General features: G+C 40.9%; 2 protein-coding genes across 4 annotated transcripts; one reads left to right on the plus strand and one right to left on the minus strand.

Moving 5' to 3' along the window:
- Positions 1-2,261: 2,261 nt before the first annotated feature.
- Positions 2,262-12,791, minus strand: LOC115669181 (uncharacterized). Of its 2 annotated transcripts, none has more exons than XM_056306747.1 (7): positions 12,556-12,791; positions 10,886-12,436; positions 8,623-9,080; positions 8,395-8,530; positions 6,396-6,532; positions 6,190-6,313; positions 2,262-2,954 (listed from the first exon to the last, which is right to left on the minus strand). In XM_056306747.1, the coding sequence occupies exons 1-7, from the start codon at positions 12,668-12,670 to the stop codon at positions 2,599-2,601; spliced, it is 2,877 nt and encodes a 958-aa protein (XP_056162722.1). In that variant the 5' UTR covers positions 12,671-12,791; the 3' UTR covers positions 2,262-2,598. The 2 variants fall into 2 exon arrangements, 1 of the variants encoding a protein (XP_056162722.1); XR_008815442.1 differs by lacking the exon at positions 2,262-2,954 and adding an exon at positions 3,346-4,110 and having other exon boundaries at positions 5,253-6,313.
- A 1,813-nt stretch (positions 12,792-14,604) lies between these two features.
- On the plus strand, positions 14,605-18,496 carry LOC130136650 (probable disease resistance protein At1g63360). 2 transcript variants are annotated; one of them, XM_056306744.1, is made up of 2 exons: positions 14,605-14,659; positions 15,541-18,496. In XM_056306744.1, exon 2 carries the CDS (start codon positions 15,543-15,545, stop codon positions 18,462-18,464), a length of 2,922 nt encoding a protein of 973 aa, XP_056162719.1. In that variant the 5' UTR covers positions 14,605-14,659; positions 15,541-15,542; the 3' UTR covers positions 18,465-18,496. The 2 variants fall into 2 exon arrangements, with proteins under 2 accessions (XP_056162719.1, XP_056162720.1); XM_056306745.1 differs by having other exon boundaries at positions 14,622-14,659; positions 15,648-18,496.
- Positions 18,497-19,097: the final 601 nt, after the last annotated feature.

Raw genomic sequence — 19,097 nt, forward strand, 5'->3', positions numbered from 1 at the left:
TAAGTTTTACATATTTCATTTTCTCACCAATTAAGTGTAGTGTAGTATATTAATAGTCAAGAATGATGTAAAGGGACCAGAACAACTCTGTAGTTTTCGATACCTAAAGGACCAGATATTTTCCCCAACATGAACTTTATAAAATCTGTCTATATTTGTCTGGTGCATGGTTATGGATATGTAATCATCATAATAATTTTCAATTTGTGTTTTTATTCATTGCAGCGAAAGTTCAAGTGGGAGGAAGCGGAAGACAATGGAGTGAGAAGAATTTTCGATAAGAAAACAAGTGATTTTATGCGAAATGTCATGAATAGAGCGAAGAGCAAGCAAAGCGAAGCCGTCTTTCTTTACGGTGACAATTGGGAGGCAATTAACACATTTTGGGCATCGAAGCAGTCGGCAACTCGTGAGCGGGAATAAGAAGAATGGATCTTCTAGTTCTAGTGATGGGTCAGCCACATATCTTTGGGGGCTCTATCAACATTGCGAAGCATCGCAAACGACTGGTAAGTCTGTTAAATGAGTTATAAGTTAATTTAATTCAATTACTCATGTTTACATTTTGTAGGCATCCCAATTGGGGACGGAACCGACATTTGCAGCTACATTTGAACGCACATTTCAAAAGAAAGATAAGACATGGACTGGCGATCGAGCAAAAGCTGTTAAGGTATATAAGGTTATACTTTGGCTTATATGTAAACTATAATGAAAATCGTGAATGCTTTCAATATTTTTGGTATATATATATATAGTGATTTTATTTTCATCTACATTGTTAATGTAGGAAAAATATGATGAACTTTTAATGAGCAGTGCTAGTGGTAGCGATGATTGTCCTGAGTCCCGGCCACTAGTTGATAATATGGCATTATGGATGGAGGCAACGGGTGGGGCGAAAAAAGGGAAAATATTTGGGATGGGATCATTATCAAGGATATACATGCCGAATAGTCCTGGAAGTTCATCATCCACTGGGACTGGTCGAAGGAGGTCACGAGGAGACGAGCAATTGACCCAATAAGTGAATCGTCTGAATAATTTACTTGTTAAGAAGGATGAACGAATATATAACTTGGAAGAACAAATGAGAATCGTTATGCAACACCTTAACACCAATCGCAATGCCGATCCTCCTGTACCTCCAGCCAATCCAGTAGGTGATGGGTACAATGATGACCAACACATTGATGCCGAGAATGCTGCTGCTGATGATGATGATGAAGATTTTCTCCGGTCTTTCTAGTTAAAATTCTCAAAATCGGGAGTAAGCTTGCTTCATAATCTTGGTTTTTCATAATTTCACTCATATTCATATATAAGAACATTTATGTTCGTCCCGAAACGTATTTTTGTTAACCCTTTTGTTATTTTACACCTAGTTCCACATCCATGCATAAACGCTTTTTTTATATTTTGGACTGATTTATGTATCGACATTTCCTCAGGTCTCGACTTAGGTGTCCTGCCATCGTACCAAAGCCGCGTCTTCTTCTGTATGGTTTTTTTGCGTCTTCTATGGTTGTCCCGTCTCTTAGTTCATGTTTTGACTGTATTGTAATATTGGATATCAAATAGTATCATGTCAGACTCAACAACTTTCCTTCTGTTATTTGTTTTAATTATATGTCATTGTGGCTGGTTTGTCAGAATTTATGGTTTGTTCGTTTTTCTGTTTCAATTATATATCATTGTCTCCTTTGATTGATATGGACAAGAATTTATGGCCGAAATGATATAAAAATAGCGACGAATATTTTAAGTCGAATTTTGCTATCATTAAAGTTTGTCACTAATTTGCGACGAAATTCGCGCCGAATTTTCTGACGAAATTCGCGAAAATTTTTATGACGATTTTGCAACGGACAGAGTCGACGCAAATTTGCGACGAAATTGTGACGGATTTTTGCGACGGACAAACGTTCATGGCAAATTTGCGACGGATTGAGTTCGTCGCAAATTTGCGACGGACAAACGTTCGTAGCAAATTTGCGACGAATTTTGTGACGGATCGAGTTCGTCGCAAATTTGCGACGGACGTTTTTCCGTCGCAAATTTGCGACGGATTATGTGCCGTCACAAATTTGCGACGAATTTTTTTTCTTCGCAAATTTGCGACGAACTTGTGAATTTTCCGTTTTGCGACGACCTAGTAGCGACGGAAAAATTCCGTCGCAAATTCGATTTGCGACGGATTTTTCCACATTTTCCGTCGCAAATTTCGTCGCTAATCCGGTGTTTTTTTGTAGTGGAAGCCCAATTCGCATTAGGCATTGCCATTTTTAGGCTTCAACTGGCCACTTCTCAAAGGATACATTTACAAACGTAACAAAACTCAGATTATATTTTACTCCATCAACATTTCAGTAATCAGGAGCAGCGAATGTCCAGATAAACGTCGAGACTCCGGCACCAAAAAAGGGAAGAAGAGAAAAGGAAACAAATGGGGTTGAAGGACGGCTATTTCTAGACGCGTTGTCGTGGTTTACCACTGGCTTCCAGAGATTGGTGGTGTGGTGGCACGGATGTGCGTTGGTCTCGTCCGAAATTGAAAGACTTGCATTCCTTGAATTCACCATGGTTTGAATTTAGATGTCATTCCACCTCTAGCACTTCCCTGTCTCGTTCTAAATATTTGGTGTATGGAAGATCTTGGATAGTCTTCAAAACTTCGACTACTTCACTCATCCAGGGACGAGCTTCTCGATCTGGGCTAAGGCAGCTAGCAACCAACTGCAAAGCAATCTGGGCACCTTTTTCTGAGAATTGATCTCCCAGCCTTGAGTCTATCAATTCGTACAAACTTGTTTTCTCTCCTAGATGTGACCGAGCCCATTCAACAAGGTTGAGTCCATCGGTATGTCGACTTAGGTCCAGGACTCTTCTTCCAATCAGAATTTCCAAAAGAACAACACCAAAACCATAGACATCGCTCTTTAATGTGAGTTGCCCTGCAATAGAATATGTGCAGTCACTAGATAGTAATACATGGAGAAGTACCAAAAGGTCCTATTTGGATAGAGATGCAATCCATGAAGTACCCGCCAAATATCTCAGCCACCTCTAGCAATCAAAAACAGGCACTTGGTTGAAACAATAACTTTAGGTTTTGTTTGTTTTGCGGAAAATGAACGATTTGAAAAACATTTTCATAAAAACGATTGTTTGTATCATTTACAAAAATAAATTAACAAAAATATTCTTATCATCCACAAAAATATTTAGACATAAATTGTTGTCGATAATGAAAACATTTTCAATTGACTAATTATTTCAAGCGATCATCATTAGGAAAATATTTTCCAAATCGTTGATTTTCCGTGAAACAAACGAAGTCTTAGTTCTCTGTCCTTCCATCACCTCTATTTTTCTTATGATAATAAAAGGTAAGCACCAAGCGCGTTGTTGCGGATAGAAAGCTATTAGTATTAGTTATGAAATCAACAAAATAATTAGTGGCATAAAAGTGTACTAAAGCCCAAATTATGATATTATAGAAGATGGCAATTCTGAAGTACAATGTTGTATCTCTTGTCATCATAACATACGTCAATCATGGACCGTCATGTCAAGGTATTTGCTACAACGAGGTAGTAATTTATAACATGATAAACATAAACTAATTATTCTGTCAATTCAGAATGATACCTGTTGTTAGAAATTGCCAAGTCATAATCATCTCAATTGCGATAAACATAGTGAATGCTTTTTAATGCATTGCCTTCAATGAAATTTATAAGGAAATATCTAAATATAAAAAAGGATAAAGTTTCAACTCTTAATTCAATAGATGTATAAGATAAATCAACTGCCGTTTTAATGATTTCAAAGTAAAACTATGCTACTTGTAAATGATAAATAGGAAAGTATAACAAGAAAACAAATCATGATGTACAATATGTAGCCCTAAACAACATAAAACAAAGGATCGAATGATACCTAGTTTGATTTACGTTTTTCGGTAATTATGTAGTGCGTGTAGGACGGACGACTACCACACTTGGTGGAAATTAACCAGCTACATGAAGAAACCTAGATACTTCATTCGGAACCAAGAATCCTTTGGACATGTAGCATTAAAGCACATAAAAACATATACAGAAAGAACTTAATTATAAGGGTTAATACCACGAAAAACCCTAAACTGGTACACTTGTGACAATTTTACCCCAAACTATTTTTTTGACCATAAAAAACCCCAAACTGGTACACTTGTGACAAATCTACCCTGAACTATTTTTTTGACCACCAAAAACCCCAAATTGATATACATGTGACAATTTTACTCCGAACTAATTTTTTAATATTGTTTTTATTTTCGAATTTTTTATTTTTTCTTTACTTTTTTTCCTTTCTCTTCAACTACGGCGGCCGAGCCGGGCGGAGGCCGGCGAGGTCGGCCCCGCCGGCCACTAGCGAGGCTCGACCTCGCCGGCGTTGGGCGAGGTCGGCCTCGCCTTGCAACGGCGAGGTCGAGCCTTGCCGGTCTGGGCGGGGCCCGGCCCGCCGCCACTTGCGAGGCACGACCTCGCCGGCGTTGGGCAAGGTCGGCCTCGCCCACGCAGGCGAGTCGGCCTCGCCAACGCTGCGGCGAGGTCTAGCCTCGCCAGCGGCCGTCGGGACAGGCCCTCGCCCGGATCCGGCGAGGCTCAACCTCGCTGGATTGCGGGCGAGGTCGGCCTCGCCGGCGTTGGCGAGGTCGGCCTCGCCCGACAAGCGAGCGAGTCGGCCTCGCCGGCGTTGGGCGAGGTCGAGCCTTGCCGGATCCGGCGAGGGCTCGGCCCGCCGTTGCAAGGCGAGTCGGCCTCGCCGGCGTTGGGCGAGGTCGAGCCGGCCGGCGGCGGCGGGCGGGCCCTCGCAGTCCGGCGAGGCTCGACCTCGCCATTGCGGGCGAGGCCGACCTCGCCCAACGCCTGCGAGGTCGAGCCTCGCCAGCGGCCGGCGGGGCCGACCTCGCCGGCTTCCGCCTCTAGCCGGTCGCCGGACCGGACCGGCCAGAGGTTGAAGAGAAAGGAAAAAAAAAAGTAAAGAAAAAATAAAAAAAATTCGAAAAATAAAAAATAATGTTAAAAAATTAGTTCGGGGTAAAATTGTCACATGTATACCAGTTTGGGGTTTTTGGTGGTCAAAAAAATAGTTCGGGATACATTTGTCACAAGTGTACCAGTTTGGGGTTTTTTATGGTAAAAAAATAGTTTTGGGTAAAATTGTCACAAATGTATCAGTGTAGGGTTTTTCGCGGTATTAACCCTAATTATAAATCTGTGTTTCAGTAATCACTGGTTGTGCATCATATCAAAAAGCACCGATTAATCAGGAGTTCAAAGGGCGAAGCGGACATTCCATCGTGGATTAAAAAGAATAATACCGACCAAAAAAAAGTACAACAAAACAAAAAATGACTTGCCAGCAACGCGTGATTAACATGGATACCCTCAAGATCCAACTTTTATGTATTTGTAATCAGTACATATCATTAACAAAGCCTGTGCATACCGCAGAAAAGTAAATCCAGATCACCTAGGAACACTAGCTCATGAGGGTCCAGAAAATTGTCCAGGTTCCTCCCAGGCAAAAAACATGAGAAAGACACCCCTATATTATACTCGGAGGAAACAACAATTGAGAGATGCCTCTAATATAGAAAAGGAATGCAGGTAATGACTAATGAGTACCAATCAGTCATTCCACAAGCTATGCTGAGCGTAATGTTCCAGAAGTTCAAGCAAGATATATGCAATATAATCCATTCAATGATTGAATTTGCGGGGGACTGGAAGATAAGGGAATAACATCATTTGGGAGACCACATGCGGGACTCAAACAGAAAAAAGTAACTTAAGCATAATGTGCAAGAACAGTTGATTGTACTATTCCTGCAAATTGTGACCATATATGAGGACAGACCAGAGATATGTTGCACCTAATGAAAAGAAGGTTTATCAGTGCATAACTGTCCCTCTAATTTTCTTGTCTTTGGTCACGATTGATATCTACCTTATTCAATTCAGTTCCTAATCATAATTGGTGCACATCTTGTGCATGAGGTGTGTCGATTGGGGCTGTTCTCTACTTTTTAATACTATAGGATAATTTGACATGTCAAAAATATTTCTCAAACCACTTCTTTTGCAGGTTACTTGCACATTTCTCATCATCAGATTGCTCGTACTAACAAATACATACCAGTCATTATGTATTCCGGGTCCATATAGCCAAGTGTTCCACTGACACCGGTGGTGGAGAGAGAGTCATCTCCCTTGGGAACAATTTTTGCAAGTCCGAAACCAGAAAGCTTGACATTGTAGTCCTAAAAAAGACGAGTTACGAAAAAGTCAAACATCATGAGTAAAAAGAGAAAAAGGAATGTCACCACAACTTTTGCTACGTACGTCATCTAATAGAATCTTGGAAGTTTTAAAATTACGAAATATCAATTGCGGTTCTGCCTCCTCATGAAGAAAAGCAAGAATCTTTGCAGCATCCAGCGCTATTTTCATCCTGATAGACCAAGTGAGAGGCAAAGTTGCTACACAGCCCACAAAAGAACACAAGAATTAACTAATAAAATATTTGTCATCACAGATAAATCAATATTCCCTTTCTGAAGCCACCATAGTCAAAGATAGTTTGGTTAAAACTGCTACCAAACTGTGGAGAATAACTGCTAAGGATTAGTAGGCAGGGCAAGAATATGGTAGAACTACAGACCACAGCAGGATTCCCTTTCTTCTCTCGTGGAAATGAAAATAACGCTTATGCAAAGAAATATGCCCTACTACTAAAAACATTTAGGGTGCGCATGAATACCATTCTGTGCCCGGGCGCTATTTCTGAACAGAAATGATTTTTTTTTATTCTGTGCCCGGAAACAATTTCTGAGTATTTGAAGGCGTTTGATAAATGTCCAAAATTTCTATTCCTAGAGTAGAAAAGAACAGAAATGCGTTTGGTAACTACACAAAATTTCTGTTCCCAAATAATATTTTAATAATATTTTGAATTGTTTAAATTTTTTTTTCTTTTTACTTTCTTCTTTGGCCATGGCCGTCGCCGCGATCGGCCACACGGCCCAGGCCGGCGAGGGCGTCACGGACCTCGCCGGCCGCCGGCGGAGCGAGGGTCGCCTCGCCGGCGAGGGCGAGGGCTGGACCCTCGCCGTCGCGACCCACGGCGAGGTCGGCCGCCAGTGGGTCGCGACGGCGAGGCCGAGCCTCGCCGTCTGCGGGCGAGGCCAACCTCGCCGTCGCGACCGACGGCGAGGCTCGGCCTCGCTCGATCTGGGCGAGGCCGCCTCGCCCAGGCTGCGAGGGTCCAGCCCTCGCCCTCGCCGGCGAGGGCGACCTCGCCTCCGCCGGCGGCGGCGAGGGCCGTGACGCCCTCGCCGGCCCTGGGCTGTGGCCGGCCGCTGGTCGCCGGCGGCCGGCTCAGCCAAGAACAACACCACAAAATAAGAAAAGAAAAAAAAGAAAAAGAAGAAAAAAAACTGATTCTCAAAATTGTGCCGAGAAACAAGAAGCAACTTTTTTTTACTTCTTGTTTCTCTTCCAAAACTGTTTCTCGGCACAAATTTTTGCAAAAATGTGCCGAGGAACAAAAAGTTTACCAAACGCATTTCTGTTCCCAAACTATTTCTGGGAACAAAAGAACAGAAATTTTCACTATTTGGCACGTTACCAAACGGGCCCTTAGTATCTTTCAAGAGTTGTTCCATTGGCAAGCATGTACTTTCCATTAAATATCATCACTAGGGTACTTGCAAGCTTTGTACTAAGTTTCATCCTCAATACGGTACAACTGTGGTGTTCTCGCGCCCAAATGACCAAGTTAGAGAGAATTAAGTCTCAGGATTCCCTGAGATGTACTATTAAGAGACAAAGATGGTAAATCGATACTAAAATCACACACGGATGAAGCTGCAATCAAGTGACATTTCATGACCATATCACATGATCTCTTGCCATTTCTTTCCTGTTTTTTTTCCTATCTTCGAACTATAATGTCCTCTGAGTATGATAACATTGAAAGTCTCTGGTATTGCATCCTTTTCGTCAGTGGCACCAACAATAAACAAGCAATTTACATAAAAACATTTCAGGCAGAAGAACAATCAACAGCGGGTGAGCGTTGCGGAATTATTTAGGAAACTATGGTTCCAAACCCTACCATCTTTTGGAAAGATGTCCGTAATAAGGACAAGTAACATTTTTTTCTCCTTAAAATTACTATCCAGATGCTAGTAGCAATCGAACAGTTTTCTTGGGAGACATGACTTCCATATCCACCAGCTACAGGTGGATTGTTTTACCGTGAGTACTTATATAGTACGAACATAATGTAAGACATGTCATTAAGGGCACCAAGCACATATTAAAGGACAACTGCGCATACTTTCAAAGAGGTGATCCTTCAAACTCCCTCCTTGCATATACTCATATATTAGCAGCCTTTGGTCGACTTTCACGCAGTATCCAATTAACTTTACCAAATTTGGATGCTGTAGATGACCAAGCAAACTCACTTCAGCCTGGCACGTGGAAAGTGCAACACATCAAAAGTCATACTAACAGTCAAACATGCATTAATCCAGAAACAAATGATCATTACATGATATATTACCAGCCATTCTTCATGACCCATATACCCATTAAGCTTGAGAGTCTTAACAGCAACAGCCAGCCCAGTGCCAGGCTTCCCAGGAGCAGTCCCATTTTCTTCAATCCAACCCTTAAAAACATGGCCAGAACCGCCTTCACCGAGCAGAGCCTCGGGACTGAAGTTTCTTGTAGCTAACTTAAGATCATTTAATGAAAATTTCCGCAGCTGAGGAGCGACTATAATTGCCTCATTTGTAAATCCACGTACACAGCCAAAACCACCTTTACCAAGAAGACTTGCAGCACTAAAGTTTCTTGCAGCTAACTTAAGATCATTAAATTTGAATTTCAACAACCGAGGAGCAACTTTAGGTTCCCTTTTGAGTTGAGAAGTTGAAGGGTCTGCATTACCAGTGATTGTAGATGAAACCACACGAGGAGAAGGCTGCTCTCTGCTTGCATCATTTGGAATACTTTGTGCTGCTCAAATACGAAGTTAGCATATTAGACGAAACAAATAATTACCGATTTGGGTCACTTATGGGAACAACAAGCATCAAGCCACTTCATCTAAACAGGAATTTAAAGATGAATCAGCTAATCTGCCAGTTGGCCTAGCACGTGTTACTTTTCCAATTCAAGTAAGTATCCAATCCCGAATAGAGGAGGGTATGTAGCCACCTAGATGGATATTTGTGGTTTACACCAGATAACTATGACAACGTACTTCAACTTGCAATCAAAGCGATGGAAAAAGATGAGCAGCAATGAATCTACCTAATCTCTTGATATAGACTAAAATAATTCTATGCAATCAATCTCTGAGGTACTTCGCTCACTTCTTGTGATATCACACCCTCAACCTACTCTAGATCTGTCACAAACTTATGTCTTCCTATGAGATACATCGCTATCATCACCCATTACTAGATGATCTACAACACACGATAGTTGTTAGTCACTTCCCAAACCAACTCTGCCAAATAAAGCTCTGGGAACAAAGAGCACTCTTAAAAACACTGGCAATCAACTCCAACTTGACAAGTGTTAGCAGGGCAAATGCATGAGCCATCAAAACGCACAACCAGAATTAGACTATAAATCCACAATAACAAGCTACATATAATAGTAAAGCATCCCACTTTGCTTCTTTTGGGGTTTATAATGGTCTTATGGTCTGCATCCACTTAATAATTAAACTTTCAGATTGGACTTTTAATTTGGTGCTAGAGCCAACTTTCAATTTTTCATGCCCCATTAAATATTTCATTTCGAGTGAGATATTTTCTCTATCTTATTATTAAAGTGCATTGATCATATGGTTTTATTCGGGTTTGCACATGAGAGGGGACATTAAAGTATGGAACATCACTTGTTTACGAAGCTTATAATAACCATCGTTTCAAGTAATAGCAATCAGCAAGAATGAAATTCACACCAATAGCAGCCGCTATCGGGCCTACTGTGGTGATTACACCTCCAAGAGGCTCATATGCCCGCATCTGCGATTATTACAATGCAATCCGTAACACAATTTGAAAATTTGATAATAACCTTATATACACGTAGTCTCCCTCACCCTAATAGCTTAAGCCTTTGTTCGGACTTTGCAACATAAACCAAACATTAATTTCAAGTTCATTCCTTCACCAGACCAAAAATAAATAGAAAGTATGTTCCTTTCCTTTTTACCATATGTACCTACAACAAACACAAGCGAGATATTAAGAAGTAAGATCTTTGTATCGCCAGATAAAAAGTACAGAATTTCTACAGAATGTAAAACAGGAATTCCAATAAAATATCCACAACTGAGCTTGATAATAACTCCCTAAGCACTCTAATGAAGAAATTCTCCCACAAAATATAGTAACTAAGCCGACCATTGTTTCAGTAACTCTACAAGCTTGAAGCACGATTACAGTGGTAAAAATAAACTAGCAATCCAAATCAGTGCACACTAATGCTGGGCCGACATCTGGTTTTGTACACTGAAATATAATATGCATTGGAAGAAGTCATAGTTCTGAAGATACAGAAGAATGGCCAGAGTTTTGTACAGTTAGCTGTCACTGCCTCATTCACAAACATTTCAAGGGTAATAGATCAGATATCCGATTTGAAAGAAGAGTTTATTCAGATAAGAGTTGACTTTCCAATTCTCTCTTCATTCAAGCCTGGACTGCAGCTTTTAACTTGTTCAATCAAATGTTTCGAATGAAAGTGAAAGAAAAGACATGCATCATTTCAACAGAACAATGCTCTCCTCTGATTGCTACCCTTACCTTCAGTCCCTGCCAGATGATTGCAACAGATTTCATCAGTTGATGGACTCTCGAGATTTGGACAATCAGTAATGCTCAATCGTTCCAAGTTTGGTGCAATGCGTAAACCATTGGAAATGCTAATGAGTTCAGGCAATGAGGATAGGGATATCCTTTTCAAGTTGCAGAGGAAGTAAGTACTCTCGTAAATAGAAGCATCTTCACACCTCACTAAACTTGAGACAAGGGGGCAGTCTTCGACTTTGAGCTCTTCTAAGCTATCAAGGTTTACCAGTAGGCCAGGTGTGAATATAGTGGTCAACCGACGACATGTGAGTAAGGTCAAGCATTTAAGATGAGACAAGCATCCTCGGTGCAGCGGCCCCTCATAAATGCTCCTCAATCTCTTCATACGATATACGTAGAGACACTCAAGTGATCCAAGGAACCTCCCATCATCCTCCCATGTTCCCAAAACAATTTCACTTCTATCACCTTCATTGTACACGTCAGTTCCATCAATAATAACCTGAATCTCATTACACTCCCCAATTATGCAGCATTTCAGTTGCTCCATGTTCTCAATCCCAAAATCAGATAGCTTCGTGACATTCATATGGCGGTCTAAGAAAAATGCAGTAGTATGCCGGAGCATCTTCTGGATATCTATGGGCACACCCACACCATGTACATATTTCAGGGATTTATCCCAGTGTTCTAACTCAAACTCAAGATCCGCTGGGAGACGAGACATGATGCGTTCATCATGATTGCCAACAATGAATTTGAAATGGGACAATGATCTAGACACCTCTGATGTACCAAACCATTTGAATTTCCTCAGATAGCCCACTTGAGGAAAGTACAGTTTAAGTGTGTCCAGCCTCAGCAAGCCACAAACGTCGTCAACAACAGCTTCCACAACACTCTCCCACCTCTCGTCCTCTGGATTTACATCAATACTTAGCTCTTCTAATCGCAATAGCGCAGAAATAGTGCCTTGAGGAATCAATGCATTTGCTTTCGCAGATTTGGTGCCACGATTGACACGTGGACAAAAAGATACTTCTAAGCAAGTGAGTTTTGTTAGCTTCGCAACCTCCTTTGGCAGATCCATGATCTCAGTCCCTTCAAGATCAAGTACCTCAAGCTGCTGAAGTTCTCCAATTTGTGGAGGTAACACACTCAATAGCTCACAGTGATTTAAGAATAGTCTTTTTAGGCGGCTTAACCTGAACAGAGACTCCGACAAGGACTTGATCCGAGTTCTGGATAAATTCAGGATTTCCAGAGCAGGCATGTAATCAAAGAAAGAGGGACTAATTGTTCTGAGCTTGTAATTTCTATTCAGAAACAATACCAAAAGTAGAGGACAAAGAGGAGGATCCTCGGGTAACTCAGTCAACTGATTTTCCATCAAGTAAATCTCTGTGAAACTCTGCCACTGCGTGACCTCCGGAGTCTCCATCAGTCCTAAACCCCCACGCATAAGGACCGTTCTGCTGTCTTCAGGTGGACTGGATTCGATGTCGTCATAACATATCTCAAGTTCCTCTGCCTGTTGCGGTGTACCTGAGTCAAACAGCACATGAACAATTCCAGCCAAGAACCAAACACGTATGACAGGATTCGAGGAGGAAAATGAAGGGACTGCGAGAGATGTCGGAATCGGATGCATGAACAGTACGGACCTGAAACCAGAGCAGGACCTGAATCGAGGGCCTGCGACGGAAGACTCGCTCTCGTCCTGCTTCCATGGCGTCTCCACTGCTCAATCGACTCCGGCCTGCTCCTGACGTTCCCCATGATCGCACCCCAAAAGAAGGAAGAAGCAAACGAAGAACGGCACCGTCGGCGATTGAGAGAGAGAGAGAGAGAGAGAGAGGGGCGGCAAGCTAGAACCGCCGGCCTCCAGGCCGTTTCCCGACACATGTAAACCGATCGATTTTAGATTGTAGAACGCGAACGAACCGGTCAAGTGCGTCCGGATAAGACCGGTTCGGCCAAGTTGAAATTCTTCGTGTTGGTGGAGTAATCCTAAGGATATCCGGTTCGGCCAAGTTGAAATTCTTCGTGTTGGTGGAGTAATCCTAAGGAAAAATAACACAACTGATCCCGCAGAGTAATGTGATCCCTTAACTTTTTATTTGTTCGATATGATCCCCCTCAACCGTAGCCTAACATGGTCCATCAACTTTTGATACATATTTCATTTTAGTCCCTAAACTATATGAAAATGTTTAATGTTGTCTTTGAACTTGAATTAATCGAAGGATAATATTGAATATTTTCATATAATTCATGGACTAAAATTGATCATGTATCAAAATTCTAGGGACCACATTAAACAAATTGAAAGTTTAGGGACCACATTGCACATTTGGCTAAAGTTCAGAGATCATATTGATCAAATTAAAAGTTCAAAAATCCAATTACACATTGAACCAAAGTTCAGAAATCATTTGTGTCATATCTCTAATCCTATCGTGCGCAGGTTAAATGATCGAAACCCATTGCGAATCGTCTCTATCATGTTCCTTGTGTTAATCCTACTTAAAATCCCGCTTCCAAACGGATACACTCGACCCGGAGCAGGGACATACAAGCTGCACCACCAAACACAAGATCCTCACAAAGCAGAAGCCAGAACATGCATGAAGTCCACTTTTCGTATAAGTTCTCTTGAAAAAAAAACAAGGCAAAGCTTCAATGTAGAGAAGGATAAGGATAGACTGGACCGATAAAGGCCGCATGTATTTACTCTATCAAACTATATGAATTTTAATTACTACATCCGTAGAAACGATTGAAATATTAAAATAACCCGTTATCTATATCGATCTATTTTGTTATTAAATGTAAGGAAAAAGATAAAATAAAATAAAATTGTGTGCTCTTACATATTCAAATTGAAAGAAAATAATACTGGTATTGTTCGTTCTCAAAATTCTACACGGCCAAGGTCGGTTACCTTTGGGAAGAGAACTGAGAAAACGGGTCCGGGTTGCCTTTCTTCGGTCTCTCTATCGGGTCCTTCCATCGTCTCCATTTAGATTTCGTTGGGTAAGGAGGGCTAATCATATTACAGAGACCACAAAAGGGTGGGCAGCTTTGTGGGAATTTTTGGCAATTATTAATCTGGTCACTCCACTTTTTTTTTTAAAGTTTGTTTGTTCAAAGTCTAAGATCTCAAATAAATAAATAAATAAATAACAAAACAGAAAAAAAAAATGTGGCCGAATCTCGAGTCTACTCTGGAATAGCCGGTTTAGGTACCAAGTCAATTCCAAGGTCCACTAGTTCGGTTTCCGAATTTCAAAAATTAAGAATCGGCTCTAATAGGTTAGAACCTGAAACCTATTCACTTTGAAACAAATCACACCTCCTATGAATGGCAAGTTGCAATAAAGTTTTTAGGCAGGAAAATTGCTTATTGACTTTCTCTCTCTGGGCAAAAGAAGAAGACTTTCTCCTAATAATTTGCAATATTATTTGAACTTTACAAAATTAAAGAAGCGGGGAGAAAGCAAGTGGACAGTATTCAGACACCTAATTAAAGTTAGACACGTGGAGGCATTATTGTACGAAAACTTGACAATTTGCAATCATTCGCTAAGGTGCACGAGGGAATTTATGCAATTGTGTAGGTGCAATTTCGTCTTTCTGACAAGTCAACGTCAATGGATCACCAACTGATTCACCCCCCTCTCTCTCTCCGTCGAGCAGCTTCAACTGTTAATTGACTTTTCTAAGATGTGATTCTCATCTTGCCAATCTCAATCTCTGCAGAATCAGGTACACGAGATGCTCCTTCACTCGCTCTAATTCTAATATATGCTGCTTGTGGGAGTGTATTTTTATCTTTTCCTTTCCTATTCTTTGTTTCCTTTGTGTTTCCTAAGCCTGTTCTTGAAAAGGATCCAATCTCTACTGCAAGATTGATCCTCTGCTATGTGATGAAACGATGGTATGGTGCGATCACAAAAAATGCAACTTTTGCAGCTTGCACTGCTGCCATCTCCTAATTCCTGATGGTCTAAAATGGTCTTCTTCTGAATCAGTGGGTCTCTCGGATTGAACTCTGTGGATGTCCATGTAGAACCTAACATTTCTTCCTGTGTGTGGCTAAGACGGCAACTTCCTTTAAGCACCCGATTATAAGATAAAGCTCTTTTTTTCATTTGGTCTGCCTTTTCAAGTGCCCATTTTGTTGTGGAAAGGTAGCATTCAGATTCAGTGTGTACTTGAGCTGAACCAAGAGCTGCAAGGTTGTGGCTGCTGAGACTTCTCTTACTACTTTGACTTGCCTTTTGCTTTTATTACATTAGCATATAAGCATGTTCTAGTTTAGGTACTGATCTTTCCTAAAAACATAGGTTTGAACATATGGGTCATATTCACTAAGACTGTAATTGAGCCAAATGCAGAAGTTTTGAGTTTTTTGTTGTTGAGACATCCCTGTTGAAGTCTCTGAATCATTGCAAAAGTTACTCTCATTCCTCTTTTTTTGAGGATATTTTCCTGTACGTTCGCTCGACAAATGTAAAGTCGAATTCTGTTTTCCCTTTTGTCTATGTATACATCTCATGACTAAAATGGATGACTTGCTCTTTTCTACTCAAGTAATCTGCATTTTCTTGGAGTGCTTTTTCAAAATAATTTTGTTCTTGTGATAGTCATGGTTGAAGCAGCAGCTTCCGCCATAGCAGTCGAAGCCTACAAGGATGGACGTAGCATTTTTGGCTACATCAGTCAAAAAATTGACTACGCTGATGATTTCAAGGTCAATTTTGAGAAGATGAACGAGCAAGCAAAAATGCTTTATGCAAGAAGGGATGATGTAGAGGCAGAAATAAACAAAAACAAGATGAAGAGGGCTACCAAGGAATGTGAAGGCTGGATTAACAGGGTCAAGGCGGCCGAACAAGAAGTACTCAAATTGGAAAGCAAGTACAAGAAAGAGATCGTGCATGCTTGGAGATACGCTCGATTCTGGTCGCGTGCAAATCTCAGCAAGCATATGGCCAAGAAGCGTGAGGAATTACAAGTCCTGCTAGAAAAAGGAAAGCTTGATAATGGGGTGGTAGCTGAAAGATCCCCGGAGCCCGTGAGAGTCATAGATGCTCCTAGCACTGAGGATAAACCTTCGCTACACTGGGCTGTCGAGGAGATTTTGGGTAATCTGAGGGAGAGAAATATCAAAAGGATCGGACTCTGGGGAATGGTGGGGACTGGAAAAACTACGGTGATGCAGAATTTGAATAATTGTGAAGAGGTTAAGAAAATGTTTGATATTGTCATTTGGGTATCGGTGTCGAAGGCGTGGAGCATTGAGAAGGTGCAAGATGCAATCACACAGCGTCTGAAGCTGAAAGTGGAGGGCGGAGTCAACACGGTTGAGACTGCTCAACTTATATCAAACGAGTTGGCAGACCTGAGGTACTTACTTCTCCTTGATGAAGTTTGGGATCCTTTTGATATACATGAGATAGGTATTCCCAACAATGACAAGGACAGCAAGGTGGTATTTGCCAGTAGATTCCGTGATTTGTGCTATGACATGGATGCTGACGAGCTTGTCAATATGAAGCGTTTATCCGATACCGATGCATATAAAATGTTCGAAGAAAAAGTAGGTCGAACTATGAAAAATCCAAGCATCATACCTATAGCACAACTCGTGGTTAGAGAGTGTGTTGGTTTGCCACTGTTAATCGATAAAGTGGCCAGGGTTTTTAGAAAGAAGGACAACATTCACCTATGGAGAGATGGATTGAGGAGCTTGCAGAGATGGCCCAGTATCAATATCCAGGGCATGGATGAAGTGCTCGAATTCCTCAAGTTCTGTTACGAGGATTTAGATGGGGAGGATAAAAAGGTTTGCTTTCTTTATGGAGCATTGTTTCCCGAAGACTGTGACATATTTGTGGACTATCTGATGGAATGTTGGAAGGCAGAGGGATTTCTCCATACCATTGACGAGTTTCGAGATGCACGCGATAGAGGGCACAACATATTGCACGATCTGATTAATGTATCTCTGTTAGAAAAAAGTGTGATGAAGAGACATGTCCGAATGAACAAAGTACTTCGTAATATGGCCCTTAAAATTTCATCTCGAGTCTTAGACCATAAGTTCTTGACGAGAACATGTGAGGGGCTAAAGGAGGCGCCAAAGGAAGAAGAATGGGCATCTGCAAGTCGAATTTCTTTGATGGATAATGACTTGTGCAGTCTACCGGCAACACCAAATTGCACAAATCTTTCGACTTTACTTTTGCAAAGAAATTACAATTTGATGATGATCCCAGATAGCTTCTTCTTGTCTATGCAAAGACTACGAGTGTTGGACTTACACAGTACGGCAATAACATCCCTTCCACCTTCTTTGTCTTGCTTGACTGATCTTAGGGCACTCTACTTGAACTCCTGCACGCGTTTAATACAACTACCTTCAAGCTTAGAGGCACTGGTGCATCTGGAGGTGCTTGACATACGGCGCACCGGAATCATCTCTTTACCTATTCAACTTGGAAGTTTAACGCATATGAGATGTTTACGCATGTCATTGTTAAATTGTGCGGCCGGAAACCCAGTCTCCAAGGTGATTTCAAGCATTTCATTATTAGAAGAACTCATCATTGATGTAGACCCAAACACTTTGTGGTCTGATCAGGTCATGAGGACCATCACGGAGGAGGTTTCTACCTTGACACGGTTGACTTCACTGACGTTTTCCTTTCCTAAAGTGGAGTGCCTTGAAATCTTCGTCAGATCAAGCCGGCTGTGGAAGGACCTAAGCTTCACATTTCAGTTTTCAGTCGGTACTTGCAATTCGGTTAAGTATCATATTCTTGATTATTTTGAATATCAGTTGTGCAAGTGCCTGAAGTACGCAAACGATGAAGGCATACATCCTGTGATCTCAGAAGTACTCACTCAGACTGAAGTATTTGAACTGATTGATCATAAGAATATATTGAGCTTATCAGATTTTGGGATTGAGAATTTGAGTAAACTCAGAGCTTGTTCGGTGGAGGGCTGCAAGGATATCATATGCATTATCGACGGTACTGTAGCACAACCTCGTGCATTCGAATGGCTAGAGAGAATGGTTATAAACAATGCCCCAAGTTTGCATTGCATTTGGAAGGGTCCCGTGCCCGTGGGAAGCTTAGGTCAAATGACTAGTTTAACCTTGTACAATTGCCCCAAACTCAAGAAGATATTCTCAAATGGATTGATTGAACAACTATCCGAACTACAACATTTGAGTGTCGAAGAGTGCTACGAAATTGAGGAGATCATCCTTGAAACCGAGAATTCTTGCTTGGACTCGAGAACACTTCCGAGTCTTAAAAAGGTAGTACTTCATGATCTTCCGAAATTAAGGAGTATTGCGCCGGATGACTTATTGATTTGGCCTTCTCTAGAGAGAGTGGATATAGCTTCATGTCCATCCTTGTTGAAACTTCCCTTTACTGAGAAAAATGCTGTCAATCTAAGATTCATTGACGTCGAGCAATCTTGGTGGTCTGCATTGGCGTGGCGAGACGATGCCATCGAGCAAAGATTACGGTCTTTTTGTAACTTCATTTAATCTTTCTCTATAGCTCTTTGCTTGTTGTTCATCTTGTTTGTTTTTTTTTTTGCTAAAATGTTCATCTTGTTTGTTGTGATTGTAATTATGTGTTAACATGGGCTTTCCGTTTTGTTTCTCTGCATGCACAATCTATTAAATTGCTATTCGCCGAATGAGGTGATGAAAATGATAATAAGCAGGATTCTGGTTATGTTTTCCTAAGATCCCTTGTTGCAATACTGAGCTTCTTTAGTACTGCAAATTATAGTTGCTTCTTGTCTGGAAATAGTGAATTAAATGTAGTTGTTCTCAATATCATGCGAGTTATGTATTGCAAGTTTGTTTGCTGTGCTTGTAATCTCTAGTACATAATGTAAAAGTGACCTTTTAACATTTAATATGTTTTACTAATATCAAAGAAGAATTGTGTAGGGCGTGCATATTATGTGAATTAAGTTCACAGTAGTTTGCCCAACATATTATGTCTGTCCCTTCTTTCCTCTTCTTTTCTCATTTCCCATTTCTATTCTGTCAAACGGTAGTTTTAGGACTTAATTGTACTTTTTTTTTAAATTTTTAGGACTTAATTGCACTTATCCCATGTTTTTTTTATTTCTATTATACTATATAATTATCTTTTGTTTTTTTTAG

This window comes from Syzygium oleosum, unplaced genomic scaffold, assembly GCF_021117445.2.
Source record: "Syzygium oleosum isolate NSW1041296 unplaced genomic scaffold, Sole_v2.1 Sole_v2.47, whole genome shotgun sequence".
Taxonomy (NCBI): Eukaryota; Viridiplantae; Streptophyta; class Magnoliopsida; order Myrtales; family Myrtaceae; genus Syzygium; species Syzygium oleosum.